The 26,193-nt window shown below is 38.1% G+C and overlaps 1 protein-coding gene across 1 annotated transcript; it reads right to left on the bottom strand.

The window, feature by feature from the left end:
- On the bottom strand, window positions 1-25,889 carry LOC149947947 (uncharacterized). Its single transcript, XM_090172331.1, has 2 exons — window positions 25,739-25,889; window positions 1-1,727 (listed from the first exon to the last, which is right to left on the bottom strand). The coding sequence occupies exons 1-2, from the start codon at window positions 25,850-25,852 to the stop codon at window positions 468-470; spliced, it is 1,374 nt and encodes a 457-aa protein (XP_090028457.1). The 5' UTR covers window positions 25,853-25,889; the 3' UTR covers window positions 1-467.
- Window positions 25,890-26,193: the final 304 nt, after the last annotated feature.

Here is a 26,193-nt window from a genome sequence, read left to right as displayed (position 1 = left end):
TTTTTGTTTGCGCCTAGTACGACTCTTATATACTAGTTGTTCGATTGTTATATTTTAATTTCAGGAGATATTTTCTTGAAAGAACATTGTGCTCGTAAAATATATGATGATTAAATATATTTTATTTAGTAAAAATGGAGGGTTAGAGAATAAACCGGAACGCGAGAATTTACGCGGAAAGTTAATACCTCCGTCATATTTTCAAAGAGATGCTTTCTCGAAAAGACGTCAGTCTCTTTATTGACTTTTTGAGTTTCGCGAGTACGACACTCGTTAGAAAATAGTTTCGTTAGATGGCGCCATTTAACTTGATATGAGCGAGCGCCGAAGGGGGAAGTCGGACGTTATCAAAACAGTAAAAAGAGGGAGGGGAAGTCAAGCGAAGGGAAAATATTATTTCTGAGAGGAAACATTTTTCTTCGCTTGTTTCGTATCAGTCCACGTGGTTGAAATATTCGTCGCACCCCCTACACGGTAGTGTGCCTCTTCATGTGCAGAGACAAATGATCCGACCTCGAGAACGCTCTCTCGCACAAGCGACATTGGAAAGGTCTGTCCCCGGTGTGTTTGCGGAAGTGTCGCGTTAGTTCGTCGGAGCGCGCGAACTTCCACCCGCAGCCCTTCCACGCGCACTGGTACGGCTTCTCCCCCGTGTGCGTCCTCAAGTGCGCCTTCAGGTGAGAACTCTTGGTGTAGGTCTTGCTGCAACCAGGATGCGTACAGGAGTGAACCGTCACTTTTTTCCTTCCGAAACTTCTTCTCCCTCTTTTGGGTTTGCCGGGGCCCGTGGACCCCAAGGACGCTGCGGAGTTTAAAGGCGGAATCTGCGTTGGCTGCGGTATCGTTTGTATCGTGGTGACGTCGTTCAAAGATTGGTTGGATCCCAGCGGCGTGGTTGGTATTGTTAAATAGGAAGGTCTGGGAGGCGCCGTACCGGCTAGCAGTTCGGCTAAGTGCGGCGAAGACGGAGGCGTCATCATCCGTAGAGGGTTTTGCGTCTGCTGTTGTTGTAGTGGCTGCTTTGTCGTCCCGGATAAACCTCGATTGCGTACCATATCGTGCGGTAACTGCGCGTTAGCGTAAGGGGTTTGAAGCTCGACTGACGTGACACCTTTCAGTTGTTGCCCCGCTCTTTCGGGCGACGCGGGTGGCGACATCTGGCTGCTCGAAACTACCATCACGGGAGGCGTGTACACGGTTGTCCATGAGTGACCGCTCGGGTAAGGAGGTAACATCGCGGACGACGTTGTGTTGGGAACCGAGATAGTTGGCGCCAGCGTGTTCATCACGGCTGTGCCGTCGACCATCTTAGGGCTATCACTAATTCTTGACATGACCATCTCGTCGGTTTGGGGCGGCTCGTGGAACTCCGTCTTGACCATTTGAGGAGCGCCGTATATCGTAGCCGGATCGTCGCCGTACAGACTCGTGCTGTCGTGTAGGACAAACTCTAAATCTAAACCGAGTTCGTACATCCTTCCGTTACAAGGAATCACCGTTTGCGAAGAATTTGAGGCAGGAACTGATGGTGTTGATGTATGTGGCATTGGCGGATTGACCGGATTGCTTTGAGTCGCGCTTGGAGAGACGGTCCTCTGACTCGACTGTAAGGAATCGTGACTGTTGCTACTCCAAGAGTTGGCCGACGAGACTAGCCCCTTCGTTCCATTCTGATCGTGGTGGCTTAGATTCTCGCCCAACAGCACGCTTTCTATGTCTTGCCACATCTGTAACGGATAAATAACAAGCAAAAATTAGTTTACGAGTCAATCGAATAAAAATCGAACAAATTGAAAAGAGTGTTTGAATTGTAATATTTGTTAACTGTTTGGGCATTTTCTTATTTAGTAATATTTGTTCATTTTTAACGCTGAACAACATTTACTTAGCAAGCGCATTTGGGGGTGGGGGGGGGGGGGGTTATGGTAAGCGTACGTCAAATTGATTTTTGAACTATAGAATTAGGCTATGATTGATGTAAAATTGAAAAGATCGTGATACTATTTAACGGTTTGTTATCTTTTCTCTTTCGGGATAATTTGACAATTTGGGTTAAGAAAACACAATCAATTTTCCCCATCGTTAAAGGGTTTTCGGAAATATTTTCGTACGAGACAGTATTCGACATCGGGACGAGTCGTGATCGTTTCGCCACGTCCGGAATTCCATTTGCAAAGCGTCGAAATGTGTTTTTTCTGGTCGTAGCGTGAATGGCGGACTAGCGTTTGTTTGTCCGTCACTGACAAAATGGAAGGCGGCCGCCATTTGTTAGCTGTCTCGGCTCTGCCTATCAAGCCTTTCAATCAAAAACGGAAAGAACGTTTCGCCATCTTTTTCCATTATTTCATTCTCTTATTTTTGAGTAGACGTTCCTCCGACTTGTCACGTTCGAGAGTGATGGAACCGTGATGAAGCGGCGCGCTTAAAAAGCTAATATAACCTTTGCGCCTTTTATCCTGTTACGTATATTGTTAAGGATTTTAGAATTCTATTTGATGCCATCTTCCGATCTACATTCTTTTTCTAATGCGGCCAATCTCGAAAAAGTGGCGCGTAATGAAAAGGAGCGTCCTCGCGAGGGAACCACCGACGATAAAGAGAATTTTTGTTCCCTTCAGCTATTACCGAATTAATACGAGGAAAAGCGTCTCTTTTAGCGCATTTTACTTAAATTCGATAGGCTGTTATTATACACTCGACGATGATGAAAGACAAAACGTTAGCGAAAACTTATTTTCCACTCAATTTAGAGTGCACCGTAATTAAAGGCTTTCTAAACGCTAGATTTAAAAGAAATACTACTCCGTAATCGGCCCCTCGCGGTGACTGTACCATTCGGCCTAGATATTTGAAAATTGTTCTCCGCGAAAGTAAATCCGCTATATCTATATCGCGCAAAATCGTTTCTATCATTCTCAATATTAGTATAAATCGGTTTCGTCGTCCGCTATCCATCATACTAAATGGTGACAAGTAGAAACGTACCGGGCCACCTACCGAGAATGTGGCATGGGTAAATACCGGCCCACTATCGCGCTAGGAGGACATTCTCATCACTCTTCTCCGTGCCATTGCTACGGAAGAATGTTAACGGCGTCATCGTGGTAAACGTCCTACTACGATCGAAGGCCTCGCCAACGATTACTTTTGGGGAATACACTTTGACGGCCTGCGACGCGAATATGGGAGAAGTGAGGAAATAACGCGAGGAAGTCATTGATCAGAGAGATCTGGGAGCTGATGCCGGAGAAACTTCGACTATTTTTCGAGTAAATGATCGATTATGCAGGAAAAGATCACAATACGAGCTTTCGTAGAACGTCAAAATCCTCCGCGTTATTCCGTTTTATAGATATTGACGGCCGATTATCGCTGTAGAACATTGGGAGTGGTTCGATAACCGAGCTTAATCAGCCTTTTCACACCCATCGTCCAAACATCAGTCTCTCGCCATCACGAAAAAAATATATGATTGCGTATTAGGGCCTACGAAAATATATCTTTCTAGAAATACGAGAGACGCGCAATTTGAACATTCGATCGCGAGTTTTGCACCCATTTCTTTTCCTAATCAATCTGTCAGTGTTTGTAACGTGTGTTGGAATAATAAATTTTATAAATCAATCGCGTAATTTGTTTTTAAATCGGCATTATTGATTTTTTATAATCAAATTGAATATGGAAATGGCTAAATTTGCGAGGACTACGCTTGAAATATCTACGATATGGGGTCAACCTCAATAATTAACGAAACTAACGGTCACCGAATGTACCGTTATTTCCACTTTGGGAACATCGCTCGTTTCCGAATACGTTTGGCTGATTTACCGAAGCGTGTTTAATCTGTGTATAAAATATGGTTAACCAACGTTGATAGAGGCAGTTAGTATTTCGGGTACGGGTACGGAGTGGGGAGAGGGAGGGGGAAGAGCGTTATTGCCCAACAATACGCAGCCTCGAGATATGTCGTAACTATGGTAACGGCATTTCGGAGCAGCCTACTCCGTTGGGCGAAGTATGGGTGGAGCTTCGATCGCGGGACGTAAAGATAAAAATTCGTCACGTGACTCCGCTTTGGATTCGATCGATACCGAAATTGGGTCACGTGTCCAAGGTGATCCAATGAAAATGCCGATATCACAGTCGAAGCGAGCAGTTACGCTTTCCAATGGGTGATCTGGCAATGTAGCTCGAAGAAAATATCGTTACCCCTCCCCTCCGACGAATTTAATGAAATTTCTTGGCCCAAGGCTTCCACTTGCGCTATAAAGTAGGACAGCGTTTGATAGGTTCGGAAAAAAAGCAGAAAAGTTTTAACCCTAAACGCGTAGCATTTTTCCATTGACCCAATAAATAAAATTTAATCAGCCTCCCCGCGTTTGCATACTCAACCCTTTTTTCCGTTTCCCCGTTTGCCTTTTGCTCGCGTGTATAATTTAGATATATATATAAAAATCCAACCAATAGCTCCGAGTTACGGAGTTTTCAAGTTTTTTCAAGGAAAGTTGTAATTAGAAAATTAAATGTTTCGCGTTAATACGATTTTAGCAGATTCAGTCGCGTTGGGTTTCGTTGTATGGCGGGAGATAGCGATCTTACTTTTTCCCTCGCATTACCTAAGGCTCGTCTTTCCATCTTACGAGTTCGTAACAACGATTAAAAGTACGCGTTACAAGCTCGCGACCTAATGATTTCGATTTGGCCAATCGAACGAACGAGTCTTCGCGTGTTAGGTCGTACGAAAATCACGTTCCCTTTCGGTGTATCAAGATATGGTCTATGGCGGCTGGCAAAGTCTGTTGCCGGTTGAACGTGATGCTCAAAGTAGCGAGACCACGCGTTTAGTTGTCGTGTGGCTCAAATAGCTCGGAAAACCTTGAAATCTTCTCCCAGACTAAATTAGAGAAAGAATTCAAGGACGATCTGTGACAAATATATCTTGAAAACGGTCGACTTGGGCTGCCTCATCTTTTCTCGCGAGCGCTCGCGAGTTCTCGTAACGCAAAGTCTGAGACCAGAAAAATTGAGTTGTAAATTAATACCGATCTCTTACAGTGACTGAATACCGTCCAACGAATCGTTGCTATTATGAAAATAATTCAAGTACACCGCTATTGTAATAGACGTATTGTCTGTTAAATCAGTTTAAAATTGCTTGGTAAAACTTAGAAGTACAAAATTGTGGAGGAATTGCGTGGTACAATCCACCAAGGAGTTAGAATTCTGAAATATGCGCTGACCAACATCTATAACTTACAAGGAGACATCCCGAAGTGTAACCCACCGCTTTTGTTCAAACTCGGGGGATTGGTAGACCTTCATGTAACTTGAAAAATCCTAAAGGGAATTTATTCAATGGGCAACCGTTTTGCCATGGCAACGAAAAATGTTTTTGACAACAACAAATGGTAATTTTCCCATTGAAAATAACATGGGATTCTGACCGATTCCAAATTTCGAAAATGCCAAAAATAGAAAAAATAGATAAAAAGTGACAAAAAAAACCATCAAAATTGATCAACTTTTGATCAATTTGAGGTCAAAATCCCATGTTATTTTCAATGGGAAAATTTAATATTTTGTGTGGTCAAAATCATTTTTCGTTGCCATGGCAAAACGGTTGCCCATTGAATAAATTCCCTTTAGGATTTTTCAAGTTACATGAAGGTCTACCAATCCCTCGAGTTTGAACAAAATCGGTGGGTTACACTTCCGGTCGTCTCCTTGTTAGTACTAATTATCTATAATGTAACTTGTCAAATAAAAAAGGTGAAACATTAAAAGGTCCAACGACACTTTGAATCAATTGGCAAAAACATCAAAGCAGTGAACTGAAATGAAGGAAGTGAATCATATGGTAATGAAGAAGGAATAATGAGCATCATTGTATACGCCATTAGTTTAAAACTCCAATGGTTAAATACACATCAAACACCAAATGCCCTCTAAATATCTTTAATTGAAACGTAATTATTTAACAGTTCCCAGACAATTTTGCTGATAATGAGCAGAAAATCTGAAGTACGATTTGCCCAGATCGCGACATTTTTTTCTAATTGAATGCTAGGGGCACCAACTAATTTTCAATGTGATTTCTAATTTGCTAGAACTCATTAGCTTTAGTTTGGAAAAATTTAACTGGAGCTAATTTGGAATAACGCTTTAGGCTATTGAATTATATTTGCTGCAAAGTTCTCTTTTTCACCGTATACGAGATATCTCGATTTTAGGAATGTGGCTTTAAGACATTATAAATAACTTCGTACTTGGAATAAATTAAAATTTTCGTAAAAAAAAGGGTTTGTTACGTTTCGGGAACTGATAATTTGTAGATAATAGCGGTTAAGGCAACCTCAACGTAGACGTTTACGGCGAGTTCGTTGGTCACTTTCGATTTCGCTACGTAGCGGTGACTGGTAACTTCGTAACGTATTCGATCGTCTGGTTTATTCTTAACCAAAAATTACGGGTTCCACTTCCGCGTGCGTTTTCGAATCGCCTTTTTTGTACGTGGCATAAATTTATTTACGTTGAAATACAATAGGAATTTTCCGCCAAGAAGCGTTATCATCTAAAGCGATAAGTTCGCGAGCTTTTTTTCTCTAGTTTCTTTCCCCTCAATATAACCCGCTATCTGATAGTGGCCATCAACATAAATTCTGACGGCTTTGAAACAAATGTATTCGAAATATATACTTGGCGCCGTGGCAACTTAACAAAAGGAAAACCGTCGTTTCCGATAAAATAAAAATTCTTTCGCCGAAGCCAACGAATCTAGGTTCTCTTTTTTATTTCACTTTTTTTTGTTGGCGACGTTATCGAAGAACCGTTCGGAGTACGCGGCACCTCAGCACCGCTGATTGTAACAGCCCATTCGAAACATTACCGAAGTTCTTTCAGAGATCCGCAGATAGGAAGATACTGTTGGGGTGAATGATAGACCTATTGTTGTTCGTAATTTTTGCGGTAATTTATACCCGTGTTAGCTTCATCAGTTAAGTTTCTGTTTACCAGTCATACGAGGGCATATTTGAGGGCGAACTCGAAACTTTCACTCGATGCTTTTTGCTTTCTTTCTCGGAAGAAAAATAACCGAAAGTTGTTCGGGTGGCACGCGTTAATGCTTCAAAATCAAATATAACGCTCGTAATGATCGTATCATAGATATATTTTACCAAATCCTATTATGTTTTAGGGTCATTTTGTACCTGTTCGAAATATTTCTTCAAAGAGGCAAAACTTCAGAGTGCAACGCATTAGCGTACGCATTTTTTTCTCTCAGAGATGATATCAAGAAATAATACTGTTATCGTATCTTTGAAAAAGAACGCCAATCGTAACCAACTTAATAGCCCTAACTGAGCCTAAAAAAATATTCGCGATTTGAAACAACTTGTAAAAATATTCTTCAAGCCGAAAACAAGATCACAAAGTGCTCATTTTTAAGAGAATTGAGAACTTGCCACGAAAAGCGAGCGAATAAATTAAATTTTGCAACTACAAAAAAACAATAAGAAATTTGGCACATTCGATTCAGCGATGAATGTTTGAAAATAGTAAAATATGTTACTTCGTTATGTTAAGAGTCAAATGAAAACTAGAAGCTTTGGACGTTCGTATAGCCGTATTCTAATTAAATTCCTTAAATTGTACCCTTAAGCCCACTTAAAAATTGACTACATGTACATTTAAAATTAAAATGTTCAAATTGACGCGTTTAATATACGACTTATAAATAATACTCGCATTAATTTTCGGCTTTTAAACGCACGCTTTCGCGTCACGATTTAATACTTTTAATAATTCCTTAACAATGAATAATGACGACAAGGTCTTAAACAAATCTATATACTGGGCTACGTAACGCTTTTAAAAATAATTTTCAAACCTTCCATTAATGCCCCGTAGACAAAAATTAGATTCAAAAGCGAACGTCAATTTTCTACGCGTTTGGATAAATTATAGGTCCCGTAAAACTCCACTAAGATTTTATGTAACGTAACACCTTTGCAACCAACCCTCGAATAGTGTTCAAATTTGGCGCAAGTATTAAACTAGAGGGGGGGGGGGGCAAATGGAATCTTAATCAGAAATCCATTTCGCCTCAGAGCTCGGCCGACCGTGGATGTACCTGTAAATTAATAGTTGAAGTCTTTGTTCTTAGCCGACCAGGTTTTTTTCATTTTTTTTCAACCCCTGCTCATAGCGCGTGCTGGGTTTTTCAGAAGTGGTGGTGGTGGGGGTTGGAGAAAAATAAAAGAGTATATCCCTACGAGGCAGATGGAATCGGTATACCAATGCGCTTTAAATGCTCGAATTCCCCGGTATATCTCTGCTCTCTCCGGACGGGAGTCTTCATTACTTTTGATTTTATATCGTCTCTCTCTTCCGAGGCGATTTAGAAAGATTTAATTAATTCTCCTTAATCGTCTTTTACGCTGGGTAGGAGCGAGTTTTGGCGCCTTGGAATCACGATGTACCGGCTAGAATACCAGTTCACGCGCGCTCAATCAAGCCAGATATTGAAATAATTTCACTAGCAAACCTCTAATAGTCGAAACGCACCGTGTATGCTAAATTAGGGATAGAACATGAAACCGTCGATCATGCGGACACGTTTTTTTACTATTACTAAATTACCTTGAGATGTTATTTTATTATTACAAAATATTTCGGAAATGACTTTTCTAAAATTCGAGTCTCTCGTTTCGTGCGTGCTACCTCTATTTTTTAATTTTTTTAATGAACTTTCTCTCTGCCCTCTGGTGGTTTTTTTTCGGTCGTACATTACTATTAAAGCTGGTCTTCCGTCCTGTGAATGACCATTTCGACGTTTTAGCCCACGGATAACTTCATCCGTTGAAAATTGCCCGAAAGTGAATGAGGGAAGCTTTTATATGTACAGCTTGAACGTTTTGCTCCGTTAAAAGCCCTTAAAGTGACAATTCCGAACGTATTATGCAAATTTCATAATTATACGAGAACAATTAGCAAATATTAGATAATTGAGAAGCGTTAATGTTTGTTTTAATTGTCTTTTATGTTACTACAAATAGGGTTTTAAATACGGAGTGTGCGCCATCTAAATAGAGTCTGGTTGTTTCTACACGAGTGCTCCGAGCCATTGTCTGGCGGCAGATATATCTAGAACCCCTTTACGTAAGCTACGAAATGTAGACTTCTCCTCGCGGTTCATTGAGTCCACTAAGCGAAATTAACATTTAGTAAACAGATTCTGGCAATGCCAGACTATAAATTGATTCTGGAAAATACGTCTTAATGACTTTATAAATGCATTCTCTATATATAATATTATTTTGAATTCTGTTTGGTTTGGAAGATATAATGACGGACCACATACCGCGAAAATGTTATGATTAAAAAGTTCTATGGGATATAAATTCAATTTCCAGCGTACGTCGAACGAAATTGACCCGCGAAATGGTAGAGTGAAATGCAATTTCCAATTAAAGTGTCACGCGTGGTCTCTTAACCCTCGGTACTATTGGTTTTAAAATTGAAAAACACAACCTATTTTTTTGAAAAATCTCCGCGTTGGAAGAAACGAATTGCCCCGCTTGGTAGATAAGAATTGGAAATCTATTGAGTTTAAGCACGAAAGAGTTCTTGCGGTTTTATTCGTGACATTTGAGAGCTTTTAGACACGAACACCTCTTCTCAGAGAGAGGGGGAGAGAGAGAGAGAGAGAGAGAGAGAGAGAGAGAGAGAGCGAGAGAGAGAGAGAGTTATACAACCGACAGTCGGTACTGCGGAATCTCCATTCAATCTTTGTAGTGCCCTCCTCCCCCCCCCCCGTTTCCGTCAATGTGTCTAGCCATTAAACGAACCCCCAACCCTCCCCAACCTTACTCAACCCTCCTCACCACTAGCTAGTTCTCGCGCGTCGTACCCACGAAAATAACAGTCGGGGTTATACGTCTCACCTACGACTACTCGCTCTTAGACGCGATGCCCTTTGGGGATGTCCTTCTGTTTTTTTAACCAATTTGAATATCATTCTGTAGAATCGGTCGAAACATTCGAAGTATCACGTTACCACGTGATTGTTTATCGAAGAAACGTCGTTTGTTTATATCAAAATGACTCTAACAGAAGTGGTTTCGGTCGACCGTAATTATTTTAATTTGTTACGTGACACGGGCTCGGTACTAAATCAGGTACGAACTAGTATGGGCGTATGGAAGTTTGTTTATAGGTCCTTACGCGGTAATTGGAATAATTGGGGTTCTTTGGAGTTTCTGAGAAGGTTTTAATGAAAGACTCGGTAGTAAATAATGCCTTCGCTAGTCTATCATTGAGAAAAGTTGTTACATTTTCTCCCATTAACAACAACACACCTTAAAAATTGTTGACTCGTATTTAGGCAACCAACAACGAATTTGACTGTCGGAGAGAGCCGAAATCTGTGAAATTTATGTCGGTAATCGCGCTCCCCTTGACGACTAATTAGAATTGGTATCAATGTTATCCATCTAGCGCTAGTAAGCCAGATTCGTGCGCGCGTATTAAGAAAATACCTGGAGGGACGCTGGTGTTTGGAAGTCGGCCCTTGTGAAGAAATTCGACACGGGCTCGAGGATCGTAACGACTCGAAATTAGACTTTACTGCCCCGTTTCTTGCCCCCCCCTCAATGAAACGAATCCCCGGCGGCTTCGACGCTGCTGCAGCCGTCGTTTCTAAGATACTGCTCTTTTATATCGGCTGTAATTACCGAATGGATTTTCCTCGCGTTCGATTTCGCCGAAGCTTCGAATCGAATGCGCCGCGCTTTTCATTGCCTTCGTTCCTCGGAAAACGATACCCCGATGACTATCGCCACGCGTTACGGAATTGCACGGGCCATATCGTATTAACGGGCGAGAAAAAATTTGGTAAATGCGAATCTATTGTTACGGCATCCCCGGTAATTGCGAAGCCCCGGGTATTGATAGTCTTAAGTGTGTCATTTAATGGAAATTACTCTCTCTCCTCAGCGACTATTACTCGGAGTAGATCACAATGAAGGTCTTTGTCCTGACCATTTCGTGCCCCTTGTCATATTTCATTCGTAAAGCAATTATATTGGAAGGCGAGTGGTTCCGATTTTCGGACGAAACGAAGTCGGCATACTAACTTCGATTTCATGTACCCCGTTTTCGTTCGTGTTACGATAGAAGCGTACTAGAACCATATTATTCAACACTGTCAATTTCATCTATTATGGGCTATTACTTTCTTCTTCGCACGCGTAAACAATTTTGGTTCGTAATAACAAATGTGTTTTGCACAGGATATAACTACAATCGTGGAAAGGGTTAGTTGTGTGATTTTCCGTAACTGTAACAGCCAAAAACCATATAACAACAAGACAACGATTAAGCGTAAATAACCTCTTGCTTAGAGTATCGAGGAACAGGTTAAGCTAAATTGCAATTGCTGTATTTACCGCGGACAATATGGTACAAAAAATGCAAATGATTCCGCGAAATTTGTATCCTGGTTCAGCAGCACCATTTGCAGTTTTGGACCATACGGTGCATGATTGAACCGCTAATGGAAAATTTTAATTACGGAAACTGCAAAATGTTGAAAGCGCTTAGGGCCTTTAAGGTTCTTAATCCTGGTCTTCATACTTACGTACTTCCAGGTACAAAAATCCATTCAATTCAATTTCATATCAATATTGTATTGATCGGGTTATAAGCGGACAAGATTTATTGGACGTTATTCAAAGTGCGGATAACATAAACAGAAGTTCTTTTTGCTTTCCAACAGTCGTATACGCTGGTACCAGTTTTTCTCGGTATGATGGGACATTTATTCCCCTCAATTTTATGATTGAATGTACGCTCCATGTCAAATTCCGCGTCCACCGGGCAGGCGTATCAACTTTATCATATTATTGATCATCCATCTTTACGTTCAATTGAAATATAGTTTAGCAACAGTCATTGGAACGGGTTCAAGGAGACGAGTTTGGATTCGTTTTAGTTTGAGAGTCGCGAGTAATTAAACCGCGTCCTGAGAACGAACGAATACTACATTCGTATAATATTGTAAACCGCGATTTACTCTACGGGGAAATGTTTAAAATGCTCGGGGCTCTTAATTGTGTTGTGTAAATTCCTCAGCCGATCCATCACGCTTCAAGGCTATGAAATCCGTTTTCTTCTTCCAGCCTTATTTTTCACTCACACGGATTATTAAATTACATGGTTCTAATTTATTCGGATCTTAATTTTCACACTCGCTATACCGGTACCGGCACGCATTATTTAGTTTCAGCGTGAAACTCGAATCACGCGGGTTTGATTTTTTCTTATTTGAAGCCTTTTCTCTAACAAGGAGAGTACCCGAGGTGTTTATTGCCGATTTAGTTCAAAGTCGGCCGTAATGTGGACCTATATGAGATATGAAATTTCGCAAAAGGAGACGTTGCACTACCCATTCGATTTGCCATGGCAACCGAAAATGTTTTTGACCACTTACAACCAAAATAAGATTTTTTCCTTATTTTACCCAAAAATTGTTACAATTTTAACCTTAAAATGTTCCAATTTACCCAAACTTGATGAAATTTACCTAAATGTGGTCCAAATTACACATTTCGTGATTTTCAAAATTTTTCAAAATTTTCGTAGCTTTTTAAATTGGAGATTTTATCGTTTTAAGTGATCAAAAATATTTTTGGTTGCTATAGCAAAACGAATGGGTAGTGCAACGTCTCCTTTTGGGAAATTTCATATCTCATATAGGTCTACATTACGAACAGCTTTGAACAAAATCGGCAATAAACACCTTGGGGACTCTCCTTGTAAGAGCGAAAAATTAGAGAAAAAAATTAGAAGTAAACCAATTCCGACCATGAAAATCGTCCTCGGTAAACGCCTCGCATTAAAGAATGGTCACACTTACGGAATAAATTATTACGCACCTATGTTAATACTGAGAAATGATTGTAGTAGATGAAGAGTTATTAGAACATTCTTATAGAAAAGGAATATACGTATTTTTATGTATACTCAAGTTTTCAATTGTTAAAAAAAAATTCCATTGTTTTAGATAATAAGAAATTTTCATTAAACAACAAATTTGAATCTGGCTTAGTCAAATGATTTAGTTGGAAATATAATATATCTATCCTTATGTTTTTTTTAATTTTAATAATAACGTTGATATAGCGAATTATCGCCATAAATTTGACGATAATTCGAAAGAGTTAACGCTGTCCGCTTAAGTAAAACTCCACCTTTTATCGAAACGTTTGAAAACTTTCGTCGCTTGGGATAAGGGTAGGATAATAACCAACACGTGAAAAAAATAGTTTACTTAAGCTGCAAAAACGGAGAGCGTACGATGCCCGTTATAACATCTAATTTCCCCCATATCCCATGATTTAAGGTTTGTTTAAATTTTCAAAGTTATAATTTCGCTTCTTAAAAATCGCTTTTTCTCTAGAGACGTTATAAATGCCCCGGGGCAGATCAAAAACTATCTCACTCTACGCGTCCCCCCTGCTTCCTCCCCCCTGAATTTTTTTTTTGCCTCTCGAGCCGATCACGTGCACGCTACGTACTACTTTTCCGCCTTCCAGCGCGCTAAAAGATCCTTCGTAGATCCCTACACGGCAGCCAGCCTTCGCGGTATTTTGAATCAAGGACCCTTGGTAGTAGCTGCTGCCCTCCTTCGGCGGAGTGGGGGGATTGACAGACGAAGGGGGAAGCAAAACCAACTTGGCAATTCGAATTTTGATCAGGGAATGTTCCCTTAGGCTTCAAGTTCGAAGGAATAAAAAGTTAGGTTCGTCTTGGCAGCCTGCGACGGATTCGATCCCAGTGAGCTTTCGCGAGATGGCTATAGTAGAAATATTTGATATTAGATCAAATAATTCGATATAATTTTATTATTTTCGAATAATTTTTTCGGGTATTTAATTTTGTAGCTTGCGGTAATTTAAAATCTAAATAAATTTCGAATAGCTAAGTTAAAAATTTAGTTACGTGTATAAATTAAATACACTTAGTAAATAATCAAATAATAACAAATTTTTTTATAAGTGTATTTAATTTATACACGTAACTTAATTTTGAGATAGTTATTTTTAAATTTAATTCAACTTTATTTAACGAGTGTTATAAAATAAAATAAAATAAAATAATAAAAAAAATATTTATCACATTATTTCATTTTATAATTAAGTTAAAATGTAAATAAATTTTGAATAGCAATTCCTTTACTTTTCTACCCAAGAATGTTTACAATTGTAAACATAAGATTGAAAATACTACAGTCCAATATCGTAATAACTCCGTTTTACTATACATATCGATGATGATATTGTATTTCAAAACGTGACTTAAACAAATTCGAAGGGTATCGCGTTTAGATATTATTCATCTGAAATATTCAAGGAGTAAATCAAGTTCTTCGAATTCAGGCGTATATCGTCCGAATAACAAACCTGTCATAATATTTGGGCCGCGTCTCTGTTTTGGGATATCGCGCTGTGAAGTAAGGGGAAACCGAAAACCAATATAATCGCGGCAGGAATATATGATAAACGAGCTATCCGTAATAAAATCTGTAAAAACGCCGTAAACTGTGATCGAAACGACGGTTTACAGTCAAGAATAACTCAAACCTTCCATCATAGGCGAATGGAACAGGTTATATGGGAACGAGGAATTGGTCATGAAGGCGCTTGTCTTCCGCGAAGAATCCTGGCCCAGCTCCCCGCCGCGCGATCAGCCTCCATTCTTTTTACCTTCACGCCAGTCAAACGCTAATTTGTTGACGAACATTTTTTGACCAAGATCTTACGATAAAGATTCGATAGTTTGCATTTTATTTAAATACATACGTTTTCGTATCCTAAGAGAAATAAAACCGTTGCAGCCGAGGTGTTGGTGCGCCGATTCAAGGACAAATGTCGGAAAATAATTTAAAAATTTTACCTGATATGGTATAACGAGGTTAAACGTCGCGGATAACTACTAGATTACGTTCGATTGGAAATCGGATAGTTACTGTTCATTTAAAAAAGTTTAATTTTATATTAATCTATAGTACCCTTCGCGGTTAAAAGATTTAACTATACCCCCGTAAGCGGGATAGAAAAATCTTTTCAATTCCTCATTAATCTGAAAAGTAATTTCGAACGGTAAACGCGCGACAAGCGTATCAAACGAGTTCTGGCGAATTATAATAAAAAGTTCCTTATACATAGTTCTTAACAGGCATTTACCAAAGTAATTTACGAGTCAGTATTATATAAGTTCCGTACTAGGAATTAAAAATATTTAATTAAATTAGTCGAACACCTAGCGAAGGAAATATTACTGGATCGAGAGCGCTTTTTTATTGCACTTTTCCGATAAATTAAACTTTGGGTATTTCGCGCGTTACAAAAAATATAACCGGTAGTGTCCTTTAAACGAACGTTTTATCCATCTAGTAATATTGGGTTAATTCAAATAAATATATATTTATAAGATTCGTATCGGTGGAAAATCGCTTATTACGTCAGGTTTTAACTTCTCTCAGAAAGCAGAAAATGACGAAGGCGAATTAAATTTCGTTTAAATTGATGCGGGCGTCCGAATGTTTTCGGCCTCTGGCTATCCGCTGCATTCTATCTTTTTTCATTTAGCTCTCTCTTTCTTCTGTAATCGCGTACTTCACGAAGCTTTGACCCAGATTCTGTCCGCCGCATGACGGCCCGAGTAGCCCTTTTTATTACGTTCGTTTTTTCCCTTTCTGAAAACCGAAACCCATACGAGCTACCATTTATTTCTGGATCGTTTTCTAATCCACGCGCTCAGTTCAATTATTTCTGCCCATAAACTATCTGATACGCTTTTGTGCCAGTGAAATATATTTTTACGCTATTTTTATATTTTTCGTTTATATTTATCAAATTTTCTCCAAAAGCAATTTACGAGAGTTTGATAGTGAATGGAAATAATAGATAAATTTTTCCCATTTCATTTAACGCCGTTTAAATAACGATGCCCTATTTGCTGTAGCTTTCAGATTATCATTTTGCGCAAAAATATTATAAAAAGGTTTTAAGGTAATCCAGGAAAGAAGTTAGACAAATAACCTTACCAATGGCCACGGAAGAAAAAACGCTAACTTCAATTAATTATTTTGCCTTGAAACTTTAATTGAAATAGTTCATTTCACTTTAAAATTTCTTGTTGTTATTGATACATAAATTTCACTTAAGGGGGAAGACTACAGTGGCCATTGTCTACTTTCGCGCTATTTCAAGCTGAACTCTTTTAATTTGGTATTTTAACTTATAAAATTAATATTTAAGTGTAGAACAGCCTCTTGTTTAGTGACTAAAATAGTTTTGACAATTTAAAATATAAAACTAATTAAGTTATTACGTTTTAATTCGGACCCCCGGAGCTAAACAAGTTGGGCAAGCACCCAAACTACCCTTTTGTTACGACCTTATATCTCGTTGACTATTAATATTATAATTATAAAAATTATTTTAAGCACTAGAGGAAGGTTCAGCTTAATAATAAAAAAATAATTCAATTATGTAGTTATTAAAACAGAAACGTTCAGCTTGACGAAAAAGAGGCTTTTTCTGTATTCTTCCCCCTTAAATAAAATTTCAACTAAAGAACCGCAACTGGACATACAACCAGCTGGTCTATGGTTCCTCTTTCTACTGCCAAAGCTGATACTTTTTATCTTATGGTTCTGGCAGCATGTTTTCTAGGGGGTTCACATAGCTGGGGGAAGATTTTATTGAAGCGCCTACTAAAACTATTAATTTAAGAAACCACCACTATGAAAAATTAGCTGTGACCGTAAATTTACGTTTCAATTCATCTTTTAGCTTATTAAAAACTTAAATTTCAACTAACTACGCGATCATAAATGCACTCTGGAGATATCGTTTAAAAAAATTGGAAATAAAATCATTAAAAACGAGTTTTTTAGGAAAGTTACGAAATGACGCGGAACGAAGGGAAGAGAAAGGTCAGACAGAGGTCGTAATTAAAATTTATGAAAAGTAACGAGGTGGATAACTAGGTAGGATTCCCCGCAAAGGTATCTTTCAAAATACCCCGAGCTCTTACTCTTTCATTTGGTATCACGGCTTCGAGGTATACCTCCAGGAAATTGAGTATTTTCACTTTGATAAAAAAAAGTTTAAAAATATTAAAAAATACTCTAAAGAATATTCGTCGTTATTAAACCTCGACCACGTAATGGACCTTCGTAGTCCGATGCGTAGATATAACCTCAAAACCGCGTACATTCGAGTCTATCATCTCCATCACGTTGGGTATCAGCGGTTTTTCTTTGTGAGTTCCCCGGTTACTGTCTTCGTTTTTAAGTAAGTCCTTTTATCAAACTAAAAAATAGTCTGGCTCTGATTAGATACAGTCGCGTATATCTCTCATGGTTTATAGGTAGGAACATAAATTTGGAGCGGGCCTCCTAGAAATTAGGAGGCGCCTTGTTTAAGCGCTTCAAAACCCGAAATAAAGAAAAATAATATCTCTCGGACTTCACTTTGATTTTTCACTCGATACGTGAAAGAACCGAAAAATGGATTTTTTTTTCTTTTTTCAAGAATGGAACTCTTTATACTTTTTGCCCAAGTTATCAGACTTAGTTTTGAGATAAATGTTCCTTTTAATCGGGCAAATGAAACAGGGTGGTGCGCCGAAAAAAATAAACGCTTTAGGTATGAAGAGTGGAGCGGTATACACTTTCGGACATCTTAAGTCCAAAGCCCTACGATAAATTCTTATTATATTTAGGCCATTTAGAAATATAGATAATGGAATTATAAATAACAGAGTATATATTTCAAAATACGGTTGAAATTATTCCAAATATGATATTGTTCGCGAATTTCCCGAAACATTTGACCCCTTTTAATTTTATCGTAATCCGTCATCGTTTTGGGATCACCCTACGATTTGAAGCGAAATCCCAAACTTCATACGCAACAAACACGGCATTATTTAGATTTCTTTGGAGATATTATCGTTCCATCAAAATATTTGCCGTTTCAATAAAACAGGTTCAAAGGTACGAGCGAGTTCTTCGAAGTTATAATCCAATTACGGAACTCCCACGCGCACAAACAAAACCTTGTAAAGCGAAGAGGCCAGACACTTGACGACTTAAGATTAAGTATACTTCTCCACGTAGATACGTACGGCCATATTCGTACGTAAAGGAATATTTCGTAGTTATTTCCGCGTCCATTTGCCGCGCGATTTTTATTTGTAGGAAGAAACGCGCCGCCAACGTTCGATTACGAGATTGACGTTCAAATGATATAGTTCGCCATAGTCTCGCTCCGTTTTCTATCAATGACTGAAGTACGGAACCGTATCATTATTGGGCTCCGCGAATTTTTCATCGACATAATATCCACTTTTATTTCTCGCGAATACCCCTTCGCAATTTTTTTCCCATTTTCAAAGCAGTCAAAATCTACCTACGCCTCATCCGAATTGAAAACTCGCGTTTTGCTTTTCCTATCGAAGGTTAAATGTTTCTACGTATTTTGGTAGATAATAATTAGTTATCCACGTTGTTTGAACCATTTATCGTTTTGTTAAATATTATTTTATTATACGCTTCGTTATAATTTCGGGGTTTGAATTTTATACTAATTTATTATTACGTTGTATACCGGTATTATTATTCCCGTTATAATGTATATCTTTTTCTTTATAATAGGGTTGCTCGAATTAGTTACGGTTAGAGCGAAGCTCTGGTGGGCTCGCGATTTTCGAGACTGATACGTGGGGTTTATAAGCGAATTATTTATTAGTTTAATTGATAGGTTAATTTCTGTTATTCCATTATCGCCAAAGAAAACGATATTTTCTTTGAAATTTTTGGCTTAATAAAATCGTTTCTTCAATGGTACATTCGATTCAGGTTTTGCTAACCAAAATTTCAATTGCAAATATTGATCAGTTTATTAAAACATTAACGAATACGTGCTGTGGGAAATGATGTTCTCGTTTGTCAATGATGTTTGACGCTTCCAATAAGAGACAATGACACATCCTCCATCGAGTACGCGACGTTTTTAATTGAATCTCTTAATCTATTACACCCTATTATTTGCCCTGAGCCAAATGGATATCAAAGAAACCGGCGCCTACTACCGTGTCCCCTTTGAAAGGCTATTTTTCAATCAGAGATAAAGTAGTCACTCGCGTCTGGAGAGAGCAGTACCAACCTGGAAAATTCCAATGATATGGTATTACACTGATTATGTTTTCCATTGAAGATCCAGCCAATGATTAACAAAATATCAATCGAGAAATGTAATTACTCTAATTATTATGCTTTGAACGATACTTCCATTAGTAATATTGCATTCTAAAAGCATATGGTTTTTGGCTCGCCTGATATGACGTCTGTAAGAGGGTAAGTGGTCTCTCGAAAACCCATGGGCTATTTAGAGCTATTTCTTTAATTACGAATTTATTAAGAAGGCTTTCCCATTTTAACAAACATCGCTTAGTATCTATTTTAACGCATTTTTCACCCTATAATTTTAAAAAGAAAAACAACACAATATGTACCTGTTATTAAAAAAATAAAATGTTTTAACCATTATATATTAATATTAGCCCTTTTAAAATCTGGTGCTATTTTTAAAACCAGGATGACGAACTTTAAAATATCAATATGTATATTGTTAAGTTTGTAGACCAATAATCTTATCATAAATTCGTATGCAAATTATCTTATTATAAATTTTTAGTACTTTAGAAAAAATCGACCAGGTTTCCATGTAAGCACGAACGTAAAAAAACTAGTATTATCATGTTTTAAATAAGTTTCTAGTATCTCGAGTTCCGATCTTAACGATGGCGACGGTCATGGGATATTCCGAATTACGCTACGAAACAACGAATTAAGCAATTCCATAATAGCAGAAATATCCGTCTCAACTCTCGGACAGTTTCCGCCGTTCGATCCCAGTACAGATGTGCATAACGATAGAAGTAACACTACCGAATAACTATAACCAAAACCAATCTCTCTATTGTTACTATACGGGCTTAGAAAAATACAGGGTGTTTCAAAAGGTTATGCTAAAATTTTAAGGAGCTTTGGGGGCGAGTTGAGAAGTATACCTTTTTCTTCCCATTTTCCTACGATGAGTTAAAAGAGCACCCGAGAGCTTCAAAGTGTGGCCTACTATTACCTGGAAGTAGACTGCAACAAGGGCCAAACCAAGCAGCAGGGAAATCCAAACATTAAGGTTTGGGTTCGTGTGATAGGTAAAAAAGGATTTTGTAAACAAATCGAGGTAACCAGCGTAAAAGAGTAAACTTAAACAGTATTTAAAGTACCTGCTGCTTGGTTTTGCGCTTGTTACAGCCTACTTCCAGGAGCTAGTAGACCACACTTTGAAGCTCTCTGGCGCTTTTTAACTCATCGTAGGAAAATGGGGGAAAAAACAGGCACATTTCTCAACTCCTTTAAATTTTTTGCATAACTTTTTGAAACATCCTGTATAATAGGGTTTCATCGCGTAAATAAGAAGATAATTTGCGTAAACAAGTAAAAATTTATATTCTAAGAGACAAGTTCGAGCCTATTAAAGGTTTCATTACTGGAATTAGAAAGTCAAATAGAAAAGGGAAAACGCTGGTCGAAGGTAAGTCCGCCGCTGAGTGTTACGAAGACCCCATGCGAAGTACTCGAGAAGGATTAGAAGAACCCCTCGGACGCCACTGTTTACGCGCTGCTAAACCATACATTATATTAGGCGCCTTTTGCGCAACCCATTCTTTGGCGAATCCCAAACTGGTTTGTGGAAGGAAACCATTATTGTCTCGGCTGGAGTGCCTACGTAATATAGCGCAATAAACATCGTTTAAAACGCTCTTAAAAGGAATTCCGAGTATATTACAACCCGTTCAGGCTTTACTGGTTTTTTGAAAAGCCATAGACGACCAGTCATTCTATCTAGCTTTGGAATGCGTGTTTCAGCGTCTATTAGCGACGCGACCTGGCTTACGCGCGCCGATCTACGTTCGACCGATAATCGCCACTAGTATCTTCACGGCTCATTGCGCCAAACCAATAAACGCGTCGTAAAAAATAATAATTCCGTCGAAATTGTCGGGGTATGTCCACTTTTAATAACCGTGATTATGGCTACGGGAAGCGGGAACGAGACAACTATCGTATCTCACTACGTATCGTCGAATTTTGATACACGATCCGTCGCTCAAGTTCGATTTCTACGTAAACTTTCTCTCGATTATTCCGCCTCGCATTCTTTCCCCCGAAAAAACTTCTTGTATAAGAGACGTTACGAAAATACGTAATCATATAGGATTTTTTTCCACGGCGGAAGTATTAGTTCAAGAGTGAGCCTCATTAGAGGCAAATAGAGCGTGTAAACGCGCGTAGGACAATATTCCTCGATATTTATTCTCGCTATATGGGGGTATAGATTTCGTTTTCCATTTTTTCCCATTTAATAGCTTTCACTTCGTAATATTTCGCGCTTTCTCCTCATTCCTGGTTTAAAATTAAGACCCCCTTTCGAACGATAAAATAAAGAGAATACAATACTTCCTCGAATTGTTCCGAAAAATATCGTTTCGATTTTCCATAGTTTCTCACTTTGTTCGCGTTATCTAGTTGCCATTTTTTTTAACGTGGAAAAATTAATTCCGGGTATTGTATACCACGTTATTTATAAACAGCGAAATTGGAAACTCATTAAATTAATTTTACAGGAATGTAAATTATTCGCTACGGTATCAAAATACAGCGGAAAATTTGTTAGTATACGTTTCCAAATTCAAATTTACACGCTTTTATTCGGTTGGAAATAATTTGTTGTTAATTTAGTTGGAAATTAATCGTTCCCATAATATTTAGAATTTTAATGAATTAGACAATTTTTGAGTCGATTTTTTGAATAAGGAAATTTATACCGTTTTCGTTAGACTATTAATCCGGTAAAAATCAGATTCATTTTTTTTTAGAGTAAAGGACGTAATAACGAAATGGATATTAAAGTGAAAAACGTAAAACGCTTTAAATCTATTTTAAAATTATAAATGTTTGACCTTTTAAAGTCGACGAAAGACACTGGGTACAAAAACTTTAGAAATAAACTAAATGAGACGTTCATCTTTTTAATTATCGTAAGTGCTTTTCTTCGCTGTCGTTGATATTTCGCTATAGTGCTGAATTATCAAAATGGTTTTTAGGTCTATTTTCGAAATTATTTTTAAATTACTGTTAGACGAAAAAGTAAAAGGGGTGTTTGAAGGGGGGGGGGGTCGGCTGGAGAAGCACCATAATCATAATAAAGGGGGCGCCAGTCGCGCGCCTATTAAACAAAACAGGCTCGGTTGTTTTGGTGCGAGATTACGAGGGGTTTATGGCTGGAGTGTGGCAACCCGGGTAAACGACGTTGATACGCGCCTGGAATATTCCAACGCGGTTCCAGTTTTCCCTTATTTTTCTTTTCTAGACGCACGAACAATGTCCGCTGGATAGCTTGCTCAATCACAACATGGTCCGCGAGCGCCGGAAATGAGTTTTAATGGCGTAACTCCGTACGATTTCCTGTTCAGCGCGTGGCTATGGCGAACTTATACGGCACGCGCTACTTTCTCAGCCTCTTTTCGCCGCATCCGCGCGGGTACCGTCGAGGGATTAGTCAGTCCTTTACACTTCCTGTACCGCATAAAGCGCTCCGGTTGCCCGTTTCTCAAACGCGTAGTGCCCTCGCATTTCAAAAATAAGGCTACGTAATTGTTCCCGTATGCGTAAATAATTTGAGTAATTCCTGGTTATATGATAATACAGGTAGGACATTACAAAGTTAAGCGTAAGGTAAAATAAATAACCGTGGGTCATGATTCGTACCAGAGGTCGGACATTCATCTATTTGGGTACCTTATTTTAAAATCTAAATATAAGATTTACAAATCTGTTGCTGCATGCTTAAGATGTGTCGCTCACCAAGTACTCGCGCGTCTCGTCTTAAGAGAGCTTCTGAACTAGCAGGTGTACGCTGCTGACGGTGGCCAACCGCTATACTTACTCAATACGTATAAATTGGTAGAAAAGATCTTCCATTTTGTCTTAGATGTAAACCGTTACAGTGATTACGCCCATTGATTTAGGTATACCCTCGTAAACAATTATTAAATAACGATTTAGGTTTATTAGACCATAGGTTATCCCTATAATTTCGCGCAATGCGAGGAGCAATAATTTCACTGCGTGCCAACAAATATTTCAGATGAATAATTCATAAGCCACGAACGCGTTTAGAGTAAATTTAACTGTATTATTATTAACACCTTTCAGGCTACACCTTTCAACGACTAATGGCTTCGGAACTCCAAAATTATCGATATACAGCGAAGACTTTCATAGTTCACGAAACCGGATTTTTATTGCCTTAACGTATGCTGCAATTAAAACGCCCTATATTTCGAGAGACATTTTTTAGCCGTTGGAGAGCCGAGAGAGAATGATAGTGGCGAAGTAATTTTTCGCGTTAACTTATACAATATTAATGCCTACTTGCCGAAGGGTCGGTGTCGAATAAGTTGGTTATGTTAATAACCTCCGAAGCCTCTGTATTTTTTAAATATTCAAATATCTTTATTAGTTTAGTGGCAGTTGATCTCCGTAGGGTCCGAGACGAACTATTAATGTCTTTGGAGGACAACGTTTTTCGTCTCTCGCTAAACTAATATCAAGCGCGTTTTATGCTAAATAACAAGGACCCCTGTAATTTTGCTCTCTCTAAACGGCTCGGGGAAAAGGAGTCCCCCTCTTGAAGGTCGTTCTTCGACGGAAAATGGAATAACTTCTAAATGCCGTTTACTTTCTAAAGGCGGTCGTAATTATATCTGGAATATATATACGTTGTCTGAGTTTTCACGTTGGCATACGGCGGGCCGTGAACAAATTACATCGTGGTAATCAGTCGCTAGCGTGAATTATTGCGAACTAGTTTTACAAAGAAATTCACGTGCCTTTTTCTGATTTTAATTTAATGTTGTTTTAATGGATAAATAATCTAATGCAAATTTTCGTTATAATTGAATATTTCAACTCTGTAAGGAATAACTTGGTATCATATCAATTGGCATATTATAGACATTAATATTGCGTACATTTGCATTTATCTATGAGAATATCTGTAAAAACGAATAGGATTTGACTTATTCTACTCTACGGGTAAATGATTTGGAAAGCTACACATTCCTTTCGAAATAACAAACGCAACGAAACCCCTTAAGAATCACAAAACTATTTGGGCAAAATTAATATTTAAAAAAAAGATAATGGTAATAATAATTAAAAACAATGTGTGAAAACTGAATAAATTGAACATTTATCTAGGACGTAAATTATAATGTTAGCTATAATGAAAAAAGGAAAATACACAATTTCATTGGGTAAAATTGAGCGGATTGAATGTTGAATAGGGATAGCGGAAATATACAATGCTTAAAAACGTGCTTTAAATTCTTAATTTAACAATCAAATCGTGAAAAATATTGAAGAAAATAAATCGAAGTGGAAATGATTTTGCTCAATATTACGCTTTGACGTGTTATCGCAAAAGATATTACTAAATACCGATACACTTTCTGGGAAGTATTATCATCTTACATATTACTCTAAAAAAATGGAATGGTCATTTTACATATTACTCTCAAAAAACTGGAATGGTAATCTTACATATTACTCTCAAAAAACTAGAATGGTAATTTTACATATTACTCTCAAAAAACTAGAATGGTAATTTTACATATTACTCTCAAAAAATGAAATGGTCATCTTACATATATCTCTCAAAATATGGAATGGTAATTTTACATATTACTCTCAAAAAACTGGAATGGTAATCTTAGATATTACTCTAACAAAACTGGAATGGTAATCTTACATATTACTCTCAAAAATCTATAATGGTAATCCTACATATTACTCTCAAAAAATGGATTGGTAATTTTACATATTACTCTAAAAAAACTGGAATGGTAATCTTACATATTACTCTCAAAAAATGGAATGGTCATCTTACATATTACTCTCAAAACATGTAATGGTAATCTTACATATTACTCTCCAAAATGGAATGGTCATCTTACATATTACTCTTAAAAAATGGAATGGTCATCTTACATTTTACTCTCAAAAAATGGAATGATCATCTTACATATTACTCTCAAAAAATGGAATGGTAATCTTACATATTACTCTCAAAACATGTAATGGTAATCTTACATATTACTATAAAAAATGGAATGGTCATCTTACATATTAATCTTAAAAAATGGAATGGTCATCTTACATTTTACTCTCAAAAATGGAATGTTAATCTTACAAATTACTCTTAAAAAATGGAATGATCATCTTACATATTACTCTTAAAAAATGGAATGGTCATCTTACATATTACTCTTAAAAAATGGAATGGTCATCTTACATATTACTCTTAAAAAATGGAATGGTCATCTTACATATTACTCTTAAAAAATGGAATGGTCATCTTACATATTACTGTTAAAAAATTGAATGGTCATCTTACATATTACTCTTAAAAAATGGAATGGTCATCTTACATAATACTCTTAAAAAATGGAATGGTCATCTTACATATTACTCTTAAAAAATGGAATGGTCATCTTACGTTTTACTCTCAAAAATGAATATTGCAAAGAGACTTACGTCGTGAAAGTCGGCCATTTCGGTCATCATCCCGGCTCTTCCCGACGCTGCGCGGTAAGATCCGAAGCTCGAAGTCGAACTCGACGGATAAGTCGAGTCTTCCACAGTCAACATCCAAGACGGGCTAACGGTACTCGCGCCCGCGACCCAGCCACTCGACGACGACGGGATCTCACTCGAACTCGAGCCGAAGAGATTCTATTTGGCGGAAAAATTTCGCTGTGGACGCTAAAACTAACACCACAGTCCGTCAGTTTACTCGAGCCTAATTCTCGAATAATAAATTTCAAAATTTTCCACTTGGCCGGCTGCCTTCGAATGCGCGCGAAAGAATCCCGCGAGTCAGAAACATTCGAATTCGTACGAAACCCGGCTAAAAGGCGAAAATGTTCGCGCACAGATATTGATAGAAGACAATTCGTATTCGTAAGTCGTTGGTTAACGGAACATAACGT

The sequence above is a fragment of the Leiobunum rupestre genome, chromosome 4, assembly GCF_980474605.1.
Source record: "Leiobunum rupestre chromosome 4, qqLeiRupe1.1.hap1, whole genome shotgun sequence".
Lineage (NCBI taxonomy): Eukaryota > Metazoa > Arthropoda > Arachnida > Opiliones > Sclerosomatidae > Leiobunum > Leiobunum rupestre.
The sequence above is the reverse complement of the archived record's forward strand: the minus strand, read 5'-3'. Positions and strand labels throughout refer to the sequence as shown.

Excerpts from the sequence above, each read along its gene's own strand:
- LOC149947947 (XM_090172331.1), bottom strand. The coding sequence starts at position 25,852 with ATGTTGACTGTGGAAGACTCGACTTATCCGTCGAGTTCGACTTCGAGC. Across the intron at positions 1,728-25,738 it reads AAATGGCCGACTTTCACGAC|ATGTGGCAAGACATAGAAAG; the intron begins GTAAGTCTCTTT and ends TATCCGTTACAG.